Here is a 15872-nt window from a genome sequence, read left to right as displayed (position 1 = left end):
TTTGATACTCCCGACACCGTGACAGCAGGCGACCTCATCTCACTTCGGGCCGCTCTCCTCTAGCTGTACAGCCACTACGCAGCTAGAGGCTTGGTGATTTTAATCAATCAATGCAATTTACTGTCTTTCTTAAAGGGACAAAGTCGGCCATTTTTATGAATTTTGTTTGAGGCAAGATACTACTTATATTGTTTGGCATGTTGAAGGATACTGAATAAATGGGTGACCATGCATATATTCGACCCCGGTTTTAGACAAATTAACTGAAACATCGCGAAAATGAATTAATGGTCATATTCATTTCGGCGATGGTTTCATGTACCGTGTCTAAAACAGGAGTCGAATATATGCATGGTCAACCATTCATTCAGTATCTTTCAACATGTCAAACAATATACGTAGTATCTCGTATCAAACAAAATTCATGAAAAATGGCCGACTTTGTCCCTTTAACTATATTATATGGCCATTTTGTGATGTTTGTGATTTTAGGCTGCTTTAATTACGATTTGTAATTTTGTGTTTGTGATTTTGCCAATGTGGTATACGCTGAAAGAATGGTTTAAGTCAGCCTTGGTTTAAGTTAATTTACACTGAACGCTCCGTGCGCCTGTGATGCATCTAATGTAGTGGTAGTATACACTGCCTAAACAAGAGACCAAATCTTAAAAATAAAAAAAGAAAGAACAGTGGAAAGTTAAAACATGGCTATCTAGCTCTGTACCTAATTGCTATCGCGTTAATGATCAGTAAATAACTGGTGGTACTTGTCTACCCACACCGTGGCTTACTCATAAAGCTGTATTCATGGTGACGGGAAATGTGTATAGTTTAACTAGTTCGATCCAGATTACATTTTATAATAAAGGAACATAAATAAAAATGAACAAAGTGTAACACTGTTCTGTCCAAGATCCTTCTCAATCCGTATTAGATTATGAACTTTTGATTTTCAAAGAAAGTACTTCTAATAATCTTAGATAATTTTTGAGATCTAAAGATATAAGACTGTTCTGTAATTTTCTTTACACCTGATGAAATATGCACATTCTTGTAATATTTCCCTCAACTGTACCTAGGGTATTAAAGGCTGGGTCCTTGTATACACGAATCGGCCCTATATATTTGAAGAAAACATCTTTATTAAACTGTATGCCAACCTTGCATATCACAAAATACGATAAAGATATTTATGAATGGGAAATTCTAAGCTATACAATTGAAAACTCGGAATTAGCCACTTTAAACGTACACGAAATCATGGTAGATGACTTGAGTTGTCAGATAAGTATGCACGACTCACTCCTTAACCAGATGCCATTGACATGGTATAAATATTACAGCTGGGCGTGACAGTGAGGAATATGGCGTTCTTTTTTTAAGCACAGTACCTCCCATGGGAATTAACTCAAACACAATCAATCATGCAGCAATATTTTCCTCGTGGTATTCCAGTTTATGTTCGTATGGCCATAACAAGTATAATGTATGTTTTGCGTCCACGTGCGTGTAGCTTTTCGTCGGTTTTTAGAGCAAACGCAAAGTTTTCTTGCATTTATTTTCAAGCTTCGCTGACGAGGGTCTATCCAACAATCAAGCCATGACTTTAACTTTGCTAAAAGCACTCTTATTCGAACCATCGAACCCTGTGGCGACTTGAAACAATACCTCCCGATATCAAGGCCAAGGTGTATATACATCTGTTGGTATGCACCCTGTCTTTTCTCAAATGTATAGAAGGCAAATTAAGTCCGCGTTAACTTTTCTATGTTTGCATTGCAACCACTTACATGTACCCATCTATTTTGAGTAGACGCAAAACAATGAATTTACTTTGGCCTTAAAACTCACACACGTTCATGTTGGCATTGTGTGGTTGAGCTTGTGTCATATATTCTAGAAGATACAAGGACTTTCGGAATTGAAATAAATATGCGATTTCGGTCGTAAGGACCTAATCATTTCGGTTTACGTTCAACACTTATTACAATGCAAGATCCGAGGTACATGAATATTCCACATTGATTAAGGGTCATTAGCATAGAATTTTAATACCGAAACAATGCTCATTAGTGTAATCTGCATATTTGAATATCATTATACCTCGCATCTTGCACTAATAGCAATACTTATGTGAAAATCCGGCCTTTTTGCGATAAGCCGATAGAAAACATGAAAAGATTATCTACCTCATAAATTTGTTAATTCCAGTTTTTCATAGACGTTCAGACGACTAGAGGATAAATTAATCACGTGATCGAGGGTAAGAAAAACGTAAACAATGCCAATTGTTCACGTTTACAACTGAGGGGAATTGGAGCCTTCACGTGTTTTAGTTTTCCATTTTGCCGATTTTTTGTTGTCATTGCTACTGCCGAAAGAGAAACAAAAACTCATGTTAGAGGCGCGAGGCGCGGGTTAACAAATGCTTCCAATCAAAGTATCGTAAATAGCATATCAATGAAAAGTGTCCAGTTACACGAAATGCTTTTAGTGGAGTAAGAGTTAATTCATTACACATAGTATTCAAAGCAGTGGCACGCGTTCTGAGAAACGACATCCTTGCCGGATACGGAGGCCCATCACTATTCATGATAGCTATTCCAGAGTTCTCATCACGTGACAGAGGACTAAATAGTGTCTGGGTACTGTGAACTCGTAGCCATGGCGTGGATAAGATGGCTCTTGGTTTTTCTCTTCGTTGTCTTCGGTGTGCAGTTGTTGGTTGATCAGACAGGAGGTGTGCAGTCGTGTCCAGAAGGGAAAATATCCAAAAATGGAGTCTGTCAGTATTGCGAAGGATTGTGTCCTAAAAGTAAGTATTATTCTTAGAGCAAAATATTCATCGTAGTGGCGCATCTTATCTCTGTTAGACGTCATTAAGGGTAGTCAATGATCATTCGACAGTTGAATGGAGTTTAAAATATTTCATTAAACGCTTCAAGATAAGGATCGCTGGGCATAATGCGTTTTTGTTAAAAACTTATTGTTTTGTCTTAGTTACTTCGAACTGTTTTTACTGTATTGCTGCCAGAGTTGATGGATAACAGCTGTTTTTGCCTACAGATGAAACAGGATCCCTTTGTTCAAATTATTCTCAGACATTTCTGCGAAACAAAAAATGTATCATTATGCTGGCTGTTGTCATATACGATCCATGGCACTGAATCTTAAACGTTGATGTTTAGCACCCCCAATTTCTGATTACATGTGGAGAATACATCACACTGATGGTATTTTCGGAGTGGTTTCTGAAAAGGCGACAATCTTACTTTATCTTGTTGTCATGACGACTTTGGGGGCTTTGCTTTCTTTTAGGCCTATCATTTTTGTCCGGAGTTCAACACGCGTATTTTTCTGACTTTCATTTTTTTTTCTTACACTGTATGCGACCATCGTTTGAGATCGTCACATGCGAGTTCTAGCTGCCGTTAAATCCCACAGACGATTGCAAAGCTGTTGACCCCTTGTCAGCCAGGCTTAAAATAAAATAACTTTGTAACCTGGTATTCTATCAAAGGCTAACATACCAGCCTACGTCAGAAAATTAGATACGATACTCATTACAGACTAAAAAAGAGAAACGCTACATGTGTTTATGGCATTTTGATGATGACTTTGGTATATTGCTGTCAATGTTTTGCATGTATGTAGACATCGGTTTATCTTACAATGAATAGTTGAAAATTGCTCCATTCACTCATCAAATTCCTGACACACGCGTCTGTAGCTTGACTGAGGTTAGAAGAGTTTCACCGAGACACCAAATCTGGTTTAAACGCCTAATCGAAGTCATGCACCGTCAATAAATGTTGAGATAAAACCTTGTGTTGCTGTAGTAAAACTGTTCTACAACAAAAAACATCTGTTAAAGTGTGTCTTCCGACAGACAGAGACTTGGAGATCGGAATTGTAAGGGAGTTGTGATTGGTTAAAAAGGAACTATGGGCGATTTTTTTCTTCGACAGGTCATCATCGATGACACTGTCCCCACCGGTAAGAGTAAAATTCGAAGTAGCCGTCTGAAGAAGAATTTTTAAGGGCCTCGAAAGTGAACGACTTAAACATCTGCTCAAACTTTCCTGCATTAGACTTTCAGCCGTCTCTTACCAAATAAACAATAAAAATCAGAGAGGTCAACAACGTGCAAATTTTGGTACTAGAGAAACAAAATGCCTGATATTTGAAATTCCAAATGGCTGCAGTCCCTGTGTTAACTCTATGGGCAAAAATAAAATTTTCGATTTTCTAAAAAGTAAGACGGTGAAAATATTTCTTATGCCAAGAGCTTTAGAATGAGCCGTCTCAAGTAGTAGATCAGAAAAGAATTGTAAGAGTTTGGGGTCCGAATGTCTCTAGCCGAGTCGCATTACACCTTAATAAATTAACAGTCAACCATATTGAGCAATTGAGTGATACGTCAGAAGAAGAACAGGACATTATACTTATTTCATATTATAAAAACATGAATCGCCCACACTAGCATATACATACATACATACATACATACATACATACATACATACATACATACATACATACATACATACATACATACATACAGAATGTCTTTGTATGCTTTTGCCTTCTTTAAAAGGATTATAATCGCTAATTGTAGTTGAAACTTACTATTTTACAAAAAAATACATACAGACATTGCTATTTCAGCTTGCCCAGGATTTGGTCATGAAGATTTTGAATATCAACATCAAATACATAGAGGCAATATTGACAGGTTCCAGGGCTGTACCGTCATTAATGGAAGTTTGGTTATTGATATGACTACCTCTGACGGGTAAGTTCAAAAGTAGACGTTATAACGTTCAAGAAACAATTTTCTCGACAAATGAAACTACCCGATAAAACAAAGTAAAATCATCTTACTGTTCTACTCGGGCAACAGGAGGAGTGATTTTACAGGGAAAATGTATTTTTGTATTTAAATCATACGCGTTCAAAAATAAATAGTTACACAGGTATTATTATTATATCTATAAATATGAATAATTTTTCACTGATTTAGTACATCACTTTTGCTAAACTTCAGCGTAAACCTGACATTACATTACCAGCTATATGTGTTAAAGCAATAAACCACACCCAGCGACGGTATAACACGAGATTTGACCAGTTCACGACATACATGCACGAGCGATATCGAGTGCATATATCGAGCGAACTGGTCAAAATCGAGTGGTTTACCCGTTGCTGAGGTTGTTTGTTGTTATATTATTATAGTGTTAAATCGAAGTTCTGACGAGAAACATCAAAAAAGAAATTTTTCACTGGCTGAAAGTTCGTGAATGCTCCAACCGTGCTATACTGCGAATATAGCACGGTTATTTTCACGTCTCGACCAATCGGATCGAAGTATTTGCGACATCAATATACTGGCATGATATTCATGTAATACCATCATTATGATAATCATGATATACTCCGAGTATGCATAATGATATACTCAGTCCCTTTAGGCACACGAGACTTCTACCACTAATATTCACGGTATCATTGATATAACTAGAATATACGTTATTTCCATCGTCACTGCTGACCACTTTGGGCAAGTGAACGCTATCTTAATCAAAACCGACCAGTAGATTACTAAAATCTTTAGTGAACCCTAGCTTTCAAAATATTGCCTTGATTTGAAGTTTTCACTTTGAAATAACACACACAAGCACGTCTTACTTATCATCCCATGTCTCACAAAGTCGGCACATGTGCAAAGAATGCTCGTTCTCTGTGTTTAACTGGAAAATGAAGCTTTTCATCTTAAAGTTGAAACAACAAACACACTGAATAAAAGAACCGCGCAAATGTATCACTTTTGACTTATCTTTTCCTGTCACCAAAGGAGTGGTTGTTTGATAAGTTCCTCAATGCTTACACACTACGGCAATGCAGTCGCTGCCTGTCAGTATTCCAAATGTTAGGTTTTTAATTGAAATTATCCTATTACAGTGATCCATTCCTTGGTATAATTGGTGTAAAGTTGTCAGACCTTGAAGTGTTCAAGACGGTCAGAGAAGTGATAGGATACGTCAGCATCACCCATGCATTCGGACAGCAAACTGATCTGTCATTCCTGGAAAATTTGGAGATAATCCATGGGCGTGATCTGTGGCAGTAAGAAAGTGTTTCTTAAACATTTTCCGATTAAAAAGCTGTGACGAATTCGTTTCTGAGAATTCATCAAACAAGTTGGTTGGTGTTGTGAACGTACATTCAACATTATACACACACGTACAGACACATACATACATACATACATACATACATACATACATACATACATACATACATACATACATACATACATACATACATACATACATACATACTTGTACATATGTCATCAGTATGTATATATATATATAATATATATATATATATACATGTATACTGTATACGCTCATACAGCTTTAAGCTGTATGAGCGTATACAGTATATGTATATACGTTTGTATATATGCAAGTTTGAATATGCAGATAGGTAGATAGATACATTGACTGTATTAAATGCACACGAAAACGATATACTCTTTATTCTACAGAGAGAACGCTTTGACAATCACAGGAACGTATCTTCGCTCACTTGGAATGGTTTCCTTGAGAAAGATTATGAGGGGAAATGTGTTCGTACAACAGAACCCGAACATGTGCTATCTTACCGATGGTATGTTCGACGATATCTTGGAAAACCGCACTACCCAGACAGTGTTACTGGAAGACAACAGAAGCCCTGAATCATGTCGTGAGTGGCAATAACTGTTTCATCCATTTTTCTCTTACTTATCCCGTGTATGAATATTTTTGCCTTTGATGACACAAACTTTTCGCTGCATAATTATCACACTAAACTACCTGTCGGTGCCCTATAAATTCCAAAGATATGGGATATTGAAGATCGCGCTCCCTTAAAACAGCCTAAGTGTCCATGCCCCAACCGCATATTATGAAAAGAATATTTCATTATGTGTCGTGTTCATCATTATTTACAATAACATACCGACATTCTCTGCAAATTCTATAAACGTTCATTCTCCAAAACCTGCGTCATGTGTTTGTAGTCACGGTACATAAGAGCATTCAACAGAAACTATCCGTTTCGTAAAATGACGTCACAATATTTTCCCGGTTAAGTTAGAAAATATCTTAACAAATTTTGATGTAAATTTTATTTTAATAACATAGGTAATGAAGGCGCGATGTGCCATGAACAATGCACAAGTGTTGGATGCTGGGGTCCTGGAAATACTTTATGTATGGAGTGTAGGAACTACAAAGTGGAAAACCAATGTATTGAGCAATGTAACACAGGAAATGGGTGGGTAGCCTTCTAACTATATGACAGAATTGCTGTGGGTTTTTTCAGTTTACCTGAAATAAGTACATCTTGTATTTTATCTTCCATGTAAAAGCTTCTAAACAGATTGTTTTGTTCCTTGTCTCATCAGGCAATATTTGATCTCTGAAGCTGAAAAGAAATGTGGTCTTTGTAGTGCTGAATGTCTAGGTGCATGCAGAGGACCGGTAAGTACTGCCTGCTTAAAAGTTTTGACACAGGTTTTCACGGCAATCATAGCTAACCAAGTGCCGTGTTTGTCGCCCTTTACTTCTATGTATCACCATAATGAACAAAAGCGAAATTTGATGCGATCCAAAACGTCATTCACCCAACTAATCAGATTCATGACTTACAGTCACTTGTATTCTGAGAAAATGAATTTTTCAATCAGTATCAAGACATACACATTTGCTCTGCTCGTCTACAAGCGCTGGCGTAAAATTCATGAGAGTTAGTAGAAGTGCTAAACAAACAGTGTTTCACATTTCAATGGGTTTAGGAGCAAGACTATATGTGAATACTGATAAGTAAGTATACCCGTATTATTTCCAATGGTGAAGAGCACTTCCTTCAAAATTTACCAGGCTTTAACTTGAGGAAGAGCGGCGACTTTAAGCTAATTCATGCACTTTATTTAAGTGATGTGCATTCGTCATTAGGGGTACGTCAACTTCTTGTAGAGCCTTTCTCTGAAGTTTATATGTGTTTTGACTTATAGGTACAAACGCCGATTTCGTTTTGTTTCCCCAAAATGAGATTGTATATCTCTCATAAGTTAGTTCGTAATCTTCATGATTCATTGAAGGCCACGATCATGTATGATGCAAAGAACTGATATTTAGGCAAAAATAAATCTTTTCTAAGTCTTCGTCATGGTTTTAATGTTTGGAGCGTTTAACACGAAGCTGAAAAATCAAACAGTTCACTAATTTGGGAAAGTTGGCTTATAATGACAGCTGTTTCAGGCCGTTTCGTGCATATGTTATCTCGGCAAGCTGAAACAACTACCACAACTTCCATGCAATGTACTAGGATGCTCTGGTGAATTTTGTGTGAGTTTTGTTGTGTTTCGTTTCCAGGGAGCTGATCAGTGTTTGACCTGTAGGCACGTGAAGGATGGACCATTTTGCAGGGAACGGTGTCCAGTTACCAAGTATCAGGATCAAAATTCTATCTGTCAAGAGTGTCATGTTAATTGTAACTTTGAAGGAGAAAGTGGCGGGTATGTTTTCACTTCCTTAAGGTACTATGCGCCTCGAAAGAGAAAAACTTCAACTTTTGCTCAAGCAATTTTCTCAATGAAACTTTCAACCATTCTCTGACAAGAATAAAAATCAGAGATCACTGTGCAAAGTTTGGTACTAGAGAAACAAATTACCTAATATTTACCGATGCTGATATTTTAAATTCAAAAAGCCACAATCTCTGTGTCAACTCTCTAGGAAAAGATAAAAATTTCGATTTTAGGAAAACTATGACAGTGAAATTTTTTTCTTATGTCAAGAGCTTGAAAAGAGCCCACAGGAGTGGAGGATAAAAAAGTGACAGCGTGAGTATTGTCCCCGAGGCGCGTTCTACTTTAACGCAAGAATCTGACACTGTGAACCCTACACGCGGCTGGATAACTGCTAGAATTATAATTCATAAAACCATAACGTCGTAGATAAAAGCGCTTTAAAATTGCTTGTACGTGGCGTAAGTAATCTTGATATAGTCATTCTATATCCATAGTATCGATAACAGTGTCGGTGCCTTTCATTTGCAATTGCTTGTATACTGTAGTGTACATTGTCCATCCCTCCACAGCGCCTTGTTGACGCGCTAGAAAACAGATTCAGATAGTGGGCTAAAAGTGTCCGCCAGAAAAAAAGGTCTAAATTGAGCTTAGAGTCACGATCGCGCAGCAATGGTACAAGAACAGATGTTGTAAGTACCCAAAAAATTTTGAAAGATTGCGTATAACATGGTGATACTACATATTTGTTCAAACGGTGACTTTTCAATTTATAAATAAACTTCGATTACGGACGAGATCGGCCTGCTCTTTTTATCATTTTCCCGTGAGCGATATTCGTCTGCCTTAAATTAAAAGACGAAAACAAACTGCGAGACAGCCAAAATCGATTAGAACCTGGCCATAAGTCTTGTTTAAAGAGGTGTGACAAGCTAGACTGAAGCAGACTGCGTAGTTGCTATAACATATTCATCAGCGATTTGCCTTTGCTTGTGTCTCTCTATCTTATTTTCTTCTGTTCAGGCTCATTTCATGGCCAATCAGCGGAACAGAGCTTCAACAATTTCATCCAAATTTTCAGCGAATAATATGCTTTACTTTATGTACAGGTTGCCACTAACAACGCCTCAGTTCGTATTTGATTACACAAAAGCTTTGCGTGAATAATCAGAAAAACGATTATCTCTTTACTTTGACAGATGTTACGGTCCTGAAAACACCGTCGGTGACAAAGGATGCAAAAGCTGCCCTGGCATCATCGTCGATAGAAATGAAACAGTGGTCAGTACCTATCTCAATAAATTACATCTTGCGGTATTTCTGTTGATCTGTTTCATTTTTGTATACTCACGGAGAGTAAGTCACTAGAAATGTGATTTATTCTTCCCTAAATCTAAAAAAACATCTTTTTTGCAGGTCCGTTGTGCTGAAAAGGGAACAGGATGTCCCGACAGATATTTCATAGTGGAACATCCCACTTTACAACTATCAAACACAACAGTGAGTATATTATCACATCAAAAATACAATTTCCTTTGATTTGGAGAGAATAATTTGTTTCAGGTTAGATTCTGTTCCATCCGTTTTAAGAAGGATCTGAATTTTACGCGAGTATCTTTTCCTCAGCAAGAGATGATTTTTCTACGATTTCTGGCCACTTCATTCTTGGAGAGAGGAATTTCATGAAACATGCCGTTACTAATTTTAGAGATCAAACAGTTAAGATTTTATGTTATGGGCCATGAAGTTTAATCACCGTGAGAATCCTGATATTACTTTCTTGAATTTAATAAACTTTATATTTATATAGTCACAGTTGATACACTTTTCTCGGTTTGGCTTGATTCCAAGTCTGTTGATTTCTGTACTTAATGAACGCCATAGCAATGATGTCCCATGTACGTTTAATAGTATCTCTCGACCATACACTCTGCTCATCTTTTTTCTTGCTATTCCTTGCTACAGTATGCAAAACTTGTGATTATTAGATCTTCGTCATTGTAATATATGCATGTACCTCAGATGGTGCATGTGTTTGCTGTTGTTGTTGTTGTTGTTGTTGTTGTTGTTGTTGTCGTCGTCGTCGTCGCCGTTGGTGGTGGTGATCTATTATTGCAGACCATTTATCAACAATGCAAAGGGTTCAAAATATACTGACAAGGTGACGTATGATTTAGATCCCGACTGACAAGTATTGCATTTCACCTTTCTAATAATGGTCAAACTGGGCCCGTTGAGTTTCTAATGCTTTTGAAAATTGCGCGAATGATGAGAATGTGATTTCCAAGCCATATGATCTCATACATTGATTTCAATAATTTTAGGTCTGCCAAGCTTGTCACGAAGAATGTGCTTCATGCTCAGACAAGCACCTCGACAACTGTACCGATTGTCTCAACTACAGGCAAGATGGTGTCTGTGTGTCCCAGTGCCTCGACGACACATTCCCGGATGTTAATAGAAACTGCCAAAAGTGTCACGAAGAGTGCACAGATGGTTGCCATGGTGCTAGCCCAAGTGATTGTCATGGATGCAAGAGTTACAAAGTCTTGACGAAAGACCCTTTAAAAGGAAATACCACGGTAATTGTAAGGGAGTTAGAACAGCTCTCTGCATTAAAATACCTCAGGGCTGTAGATAACAAAAACGCATGGCAAACGAAATTCATTACGTTCGGAGCAGGGAGTTTCTCTCTGTTACGATTATCGTGCATAAATTCATACAACCTAAGCTTATATGCTACAATAAAGCCTTTGAAACCGCATATATATGTTATAACACCATCTCCATTCAGAATTTCTCATGAACTGTTTATTTCTAAAACAACCTGTCAATGATTAGGCTTCCGACAAGCTATTTCAGTAGTTTGTCATGCTTTTGGAAGTTCAGACCATAATTTCTCGTCGCATAAACTCAAACATTCGTTCAAGGATTCCTATATGGGGCTTTGAGGTCAAACCACTGAGTTTCATCTGCCATGCGCAAGTTTAAAGTATCAAAATGTTACTGTTTGAACTCAGTATTTTCTCACATTAAAATGCTATAACGCTTTCCATTTCTCATCAGGTGTGTGTGTCTGAATGTCCCCCTGATAAGCCGCGTATATTTGAAGGCAATCTTTGTCTGAGCAACTACACTGATGGTGAATTAGACGAAGAACCCACTGGGTGTGCAGGAGACGAGTGCAAAACAAATGGAAGCCCTGCAAAGTTTACAAGGTACATGTTCAGTATGTCTTTGCCACTTTATCCATACTTCCTCCCAGGTGTAAATTTCTAGGGTCATTTTTCACTAAAATGAATAAACTCGATTTTACTCATTTTATACGATTTTTTACCTGAAAGTTTAAAACTGTAAATGTAATGACATGATCTATGGTTGTGAATCGCAACGCTCGACGTGGATGTTTTGTGTTTCTGTCTTTATATGACCTCAGGCAACTATCACAATTTTTCTGAGATATATCGCAATCGCAGAAAGCACCATCTTTTCCTACGGTAGACTCCATAATCAAGCTGTCTATAGACCGCAATCGTGTGGCGTTCCACCGGATAAATACTCAGATCATAGACTCCTTGTCTGTGCTCAGATTTCCTGGGAATGTAGAGTCGGATGCTTTAGAAAGGACCTAAACATGTATTAACTCCGTTTGTGGGTGAACTCAAAATAGACCACGCCACTCTGCTCCTCGGTCCCACGCATCAAAATTCACCAATCCCGTGTGTTCTTCTGTATGACATTCGCTGCGAGAACGTCTACGAGAGAGAGAGAGAGAGAGAGAGAGAGAGAGAGAGAGAGAGAGAGAGAGAGAGAGAGAGAGAGTCTGAGAGAGAGAGAGTCTGAGAGAGAGAGAGAGAGAGAGAGAGAGAGAGAGAGAGAGAGAGAGAGAGAGAGAGAGAGAGAGAGAGAGATTGTATGTTTGTGTTTTGGGGATAGAGGGAGGGGGCGAGACAGACAGGTACTCCAAGTCTATATATATACTATTACATTAATATTTATTTTTCTAAAGCACCTTTTCTATCATAACGATATTCAAAAGCGCTGCACAAATACAACAAATTAAAATAGAAAGTTATAAAATTTGTTTTTAAAAATTCAGTAAAATAATGAAGTTCAAAACTCCAGACGATTTTAAAAAGTCACAACAAGTATTTAAAACCTTACAAATTGTAGTGTTTTTTTATGTGCCTTTTTTATGTGCCTTTAGCATACGCTTTGATTAATATCGTTTTTGTGTTCCTATAGGTTCCATGTTGACGGTATTCTAATGATCATGATGACCCTTGTGTGGTGTCTACTACATTGAATAATGGTGTGAACATTATTGACACGGGAGATGTGTTGAAAGATGAACAGCGAAAATGGTGTCAACTGATGTACAACACTGCACAGAGACAGACAGCTCTAGACATAAATACGCACGGTCGCCCTGAAGTTTTAGTTTATGTTATCGTTTGATGAGGGTAACACTCTGGAATCTGCAAAGTGTTGACGTATCACGCATTGGTAGAAAACATCTTCAATATTCGTATATTTGTTTCGTCAACAAAGATTAGGTATGATACAGTGCAAACTTTTCCCGTCAATTCCCAGACATTTTCCAGGAGTCATCCTGTCGTGGTAATCGGCGTCTTGAAGCATGCTGAAAGAATGGTCATCAAAACATACTTTGAATCTCGCTTACAGACACAACAGAAAAGTAAGGCAACACTTCGTTTTTGACATCTACAAGTAAAATATAATTGATGAGGCAACAGATACTAGCAAACTTCAAACCCTAGGTTACAGTAAAGCGAGTTTATACTGGACAGCAACCATCGATCGTACCATACTTACATAGTTTATTTAAGAGGGGGTGTCATTTTTCTTGACAATCAAAAACACAAAAAGCAGCGATTTTGTCAACAGAATGAACCAACATTTGTTTTGTAGATAATTTAAAGTTTAATGTAAAATTTGTATTCAGAGAAAACGCGCTTTTCGTCACCATTTGGAAATAACGAATAGATAGTAACTACATTCCAATGCTTAGTTGCATACATAATCAGTGTTATTAATTCGACACATTTATTCGCTGTTTATAATTAGACCATCTTCTATACGTTATTTGGACAGTCTTGTCACGTCCACTGACTCCTTAAGCTTGGCTGACACCAAAATGTGTTTCATCACTGACCATTAAAAGAGCTGGAGAAGACACAAGGATCTATCAGTAATTAGATCATTCGCCATCATTATTATTGTTGGTGTTGTTATCTTAACCACGGTCCTTTTGTGGAGGGACCGTGTCTTAACCTGCTCTTTACTCCCAAATGCCGACCTTAAAGAGCGATGCCTCTTAAGATAAATCAGAATTAATCCAGTTTGATTGTTGATATTGAATTCATTGCAGTCTATTTCACACCGCCACTTTTGGTATATACCGAGAACTTTCTGCGGTGAAGTACTCTTTAGACAGAAACTTGAACCAGAGGTTTCGGGGTGGGGTGAAGTTTTGGTAGTTTTTCTTACAATCAATGTTTTACATATTTCTGGTCATGTTACTTCTATTAAGACTTCAATTGCTGTAGCGTTCGTTGTCGCATGTGAATGCAATATGCAAGATAGAATAATATATCAAAGAAGAACTGTACGTACGTGTATGATACCGTTTTACTTACTGCAAGTAATTAAAACTTTTAAAACTAATTTTGCAAGCTGTACCAAATTATTTATTCCTGAACCATTGTCAAGCATCTATGCGATATTTTTCTTCATGCTTCACGGTTCAGGCGAATGTTCCATGTCAGACTTGATAGCGTTAGTGTGTTTATCCGCTGGAACAGCCTGGTAAGTGTTAATTTTGAACGGATGCTCTCGTAGTATGAGAAAAGTCATCATTTATCATATAATGCATTCATCTTATGTGTACAGCAACATATTAAGACCCTTTTCAGAATTAGAGCGCGAAGCCACTGCAGTGAACTGCAATAAAACTGCTTACACTAATTAGATTCACGCTGTAGCCGTGGCCTCTTTGGTGTTGAACAAGGCTACTTGATAAAGACCAAAAAGTCTGCTTGTATATACAAAGGCAAAACTAGCTCTGTCTGAGGCTCGAGTTGTAAATGAGAGTTTACGATTGGCACCCTGTGTTCAAGATTAAGATACAATGTCACCATGAGAAAAAATGCCGAGAGGTTTTGACCGGTTGACCTCGCTGTTAATTTTATGCAGGAAATTACAATAACAATGCTTGGTCGAATGACGCAGTGCCTTGAGGAGGGATCACCAGTGGTATATGGGGAGGAGTACCTTCCCGATGGTGATAAGTTGTGCAGATTACCGTCGCCTAGGTGACTGGCGTATACGCGTGCCAAAAGACACCTATGGTTGATTTCCTGTTGACCAGTCGGATGGCAGAGTTGCAAATACCTGGACTTAACCATTTGTTTTTTGTGGGTGTCGGTGGTACTTTGACAATATAAGTAAAGATGCACATATATTGAGTTTATTGTCTTGTTTATGAGCGGCCAGTATTTCCAACAGCATAAATTATGTGCATTTGCCCTTGAAGGAATAAATAATTTTCGAATAAAACATCGCGAATGTAACTACATTCCTTAAGCTCGACGTACACTTAAGTGCCCCAAAGAACCATGAAATCGCCCGACTTTCGATTGAAGAGATGAGTTTTGCCAAACCGCGTATACAGAAAAAGTGGCAGATGACTTTATTTTTAGAATCATAGACAGTATAGCGAGATGTAAAAAATGTGAAACAGGCTCCCCACCTAACTATCCTAAATGTTTTTGTGTCGAGTTTGTGTTTGATTCGTTTCGAAAATGTGTTCCTACATTCTTATCCGATTGTTTGTGTTAATGAAATGTTTGTTTCGCTTTGGATATTTGTAGAGAAGTTTGGATTAGTGTGTACGGTAATGTTTTGTTTGTGTGGGGAAAGCTGATGGCCAGACGCAGCCGGACCTATGTTGTTACAAAAGTTGATAGAGTCGCCCTTTGACGCTTGCGTTTCGAAACCCGAGTGTGGTTTCTCATCAGTCGCAGTGTAGATTCTTTCCTTAGTTTGTGTTGTGAAAATTTATTTAATGCATTTTAGTGGTCTTGCTTTCCGATTAGCGAGGCAAGTATATTAATTTTGGTCACGTTGTGAGTCCGTTTGGTGGTTCGGTTGTTTGTTCTATATTTCTTTACTTCGGTAAATTTTGTTTTGACTGGTGTGTCTTTTAGATTTTTGCGGAGGTTTGTAATTTTTAGGCAATAAGTACCACTGCGGGGTACGGATTTTA

At 37.8% G+C, this 15872-nt stretch overlaps 1 protein-coding gene across 1 annotated transcript; it reads left to right on the top strand.

The window, feature by feature from the left end:
* Positions 1-2515: 2515 nt before the first annotated feature.
* LOC139143277 (epidermal growth factor receptor-like) lies at positions 2516-14272 on the top strand. Its single transcript, XM_070713474.1, has 12 exons — positions 2516-2815; positions 4669-4795; positions 5965-6129; positions 6557-6756; positions 7197-7329; positions 7460-7535; positions 8430-8572; positions 9784-9865; positions 10001-10084; positions 10909-11166; positions 11651-11802; positions 12830-14272. Exons 1-12 carry the CDS (start codon positions 2665-2667, stop codon positions 12888-12890), a joined length of 1632 nt encoding a protein of 543 aa, XP_070569575.1. The 5' UTR covers positions 2516-2664; the 3' UTR covers positions 12891-14272.
* The last annotated feature ends 1600 nt before the right edge of the window (positions 14273-15872 follow it).

This window comes from Ptychodera flava, chromosome 11, assembly GCF_041260155.1.
Source record: "Ptychodera flava strain L36383 chromosome 11, AS_Pfla_20210202, whole genome shotgun sequence".
Classification (NCBI taxonomy): Eukaryota; Metazoa; Hemichordata; class Enteropneusta; family Ptychoderidae; genus Ptychodera; species Ptychodera flava.
Note: the sequence above shows the minus strand (reverse complement) of the source record. Positions and strands in the feature narration are given on the sequence as shown.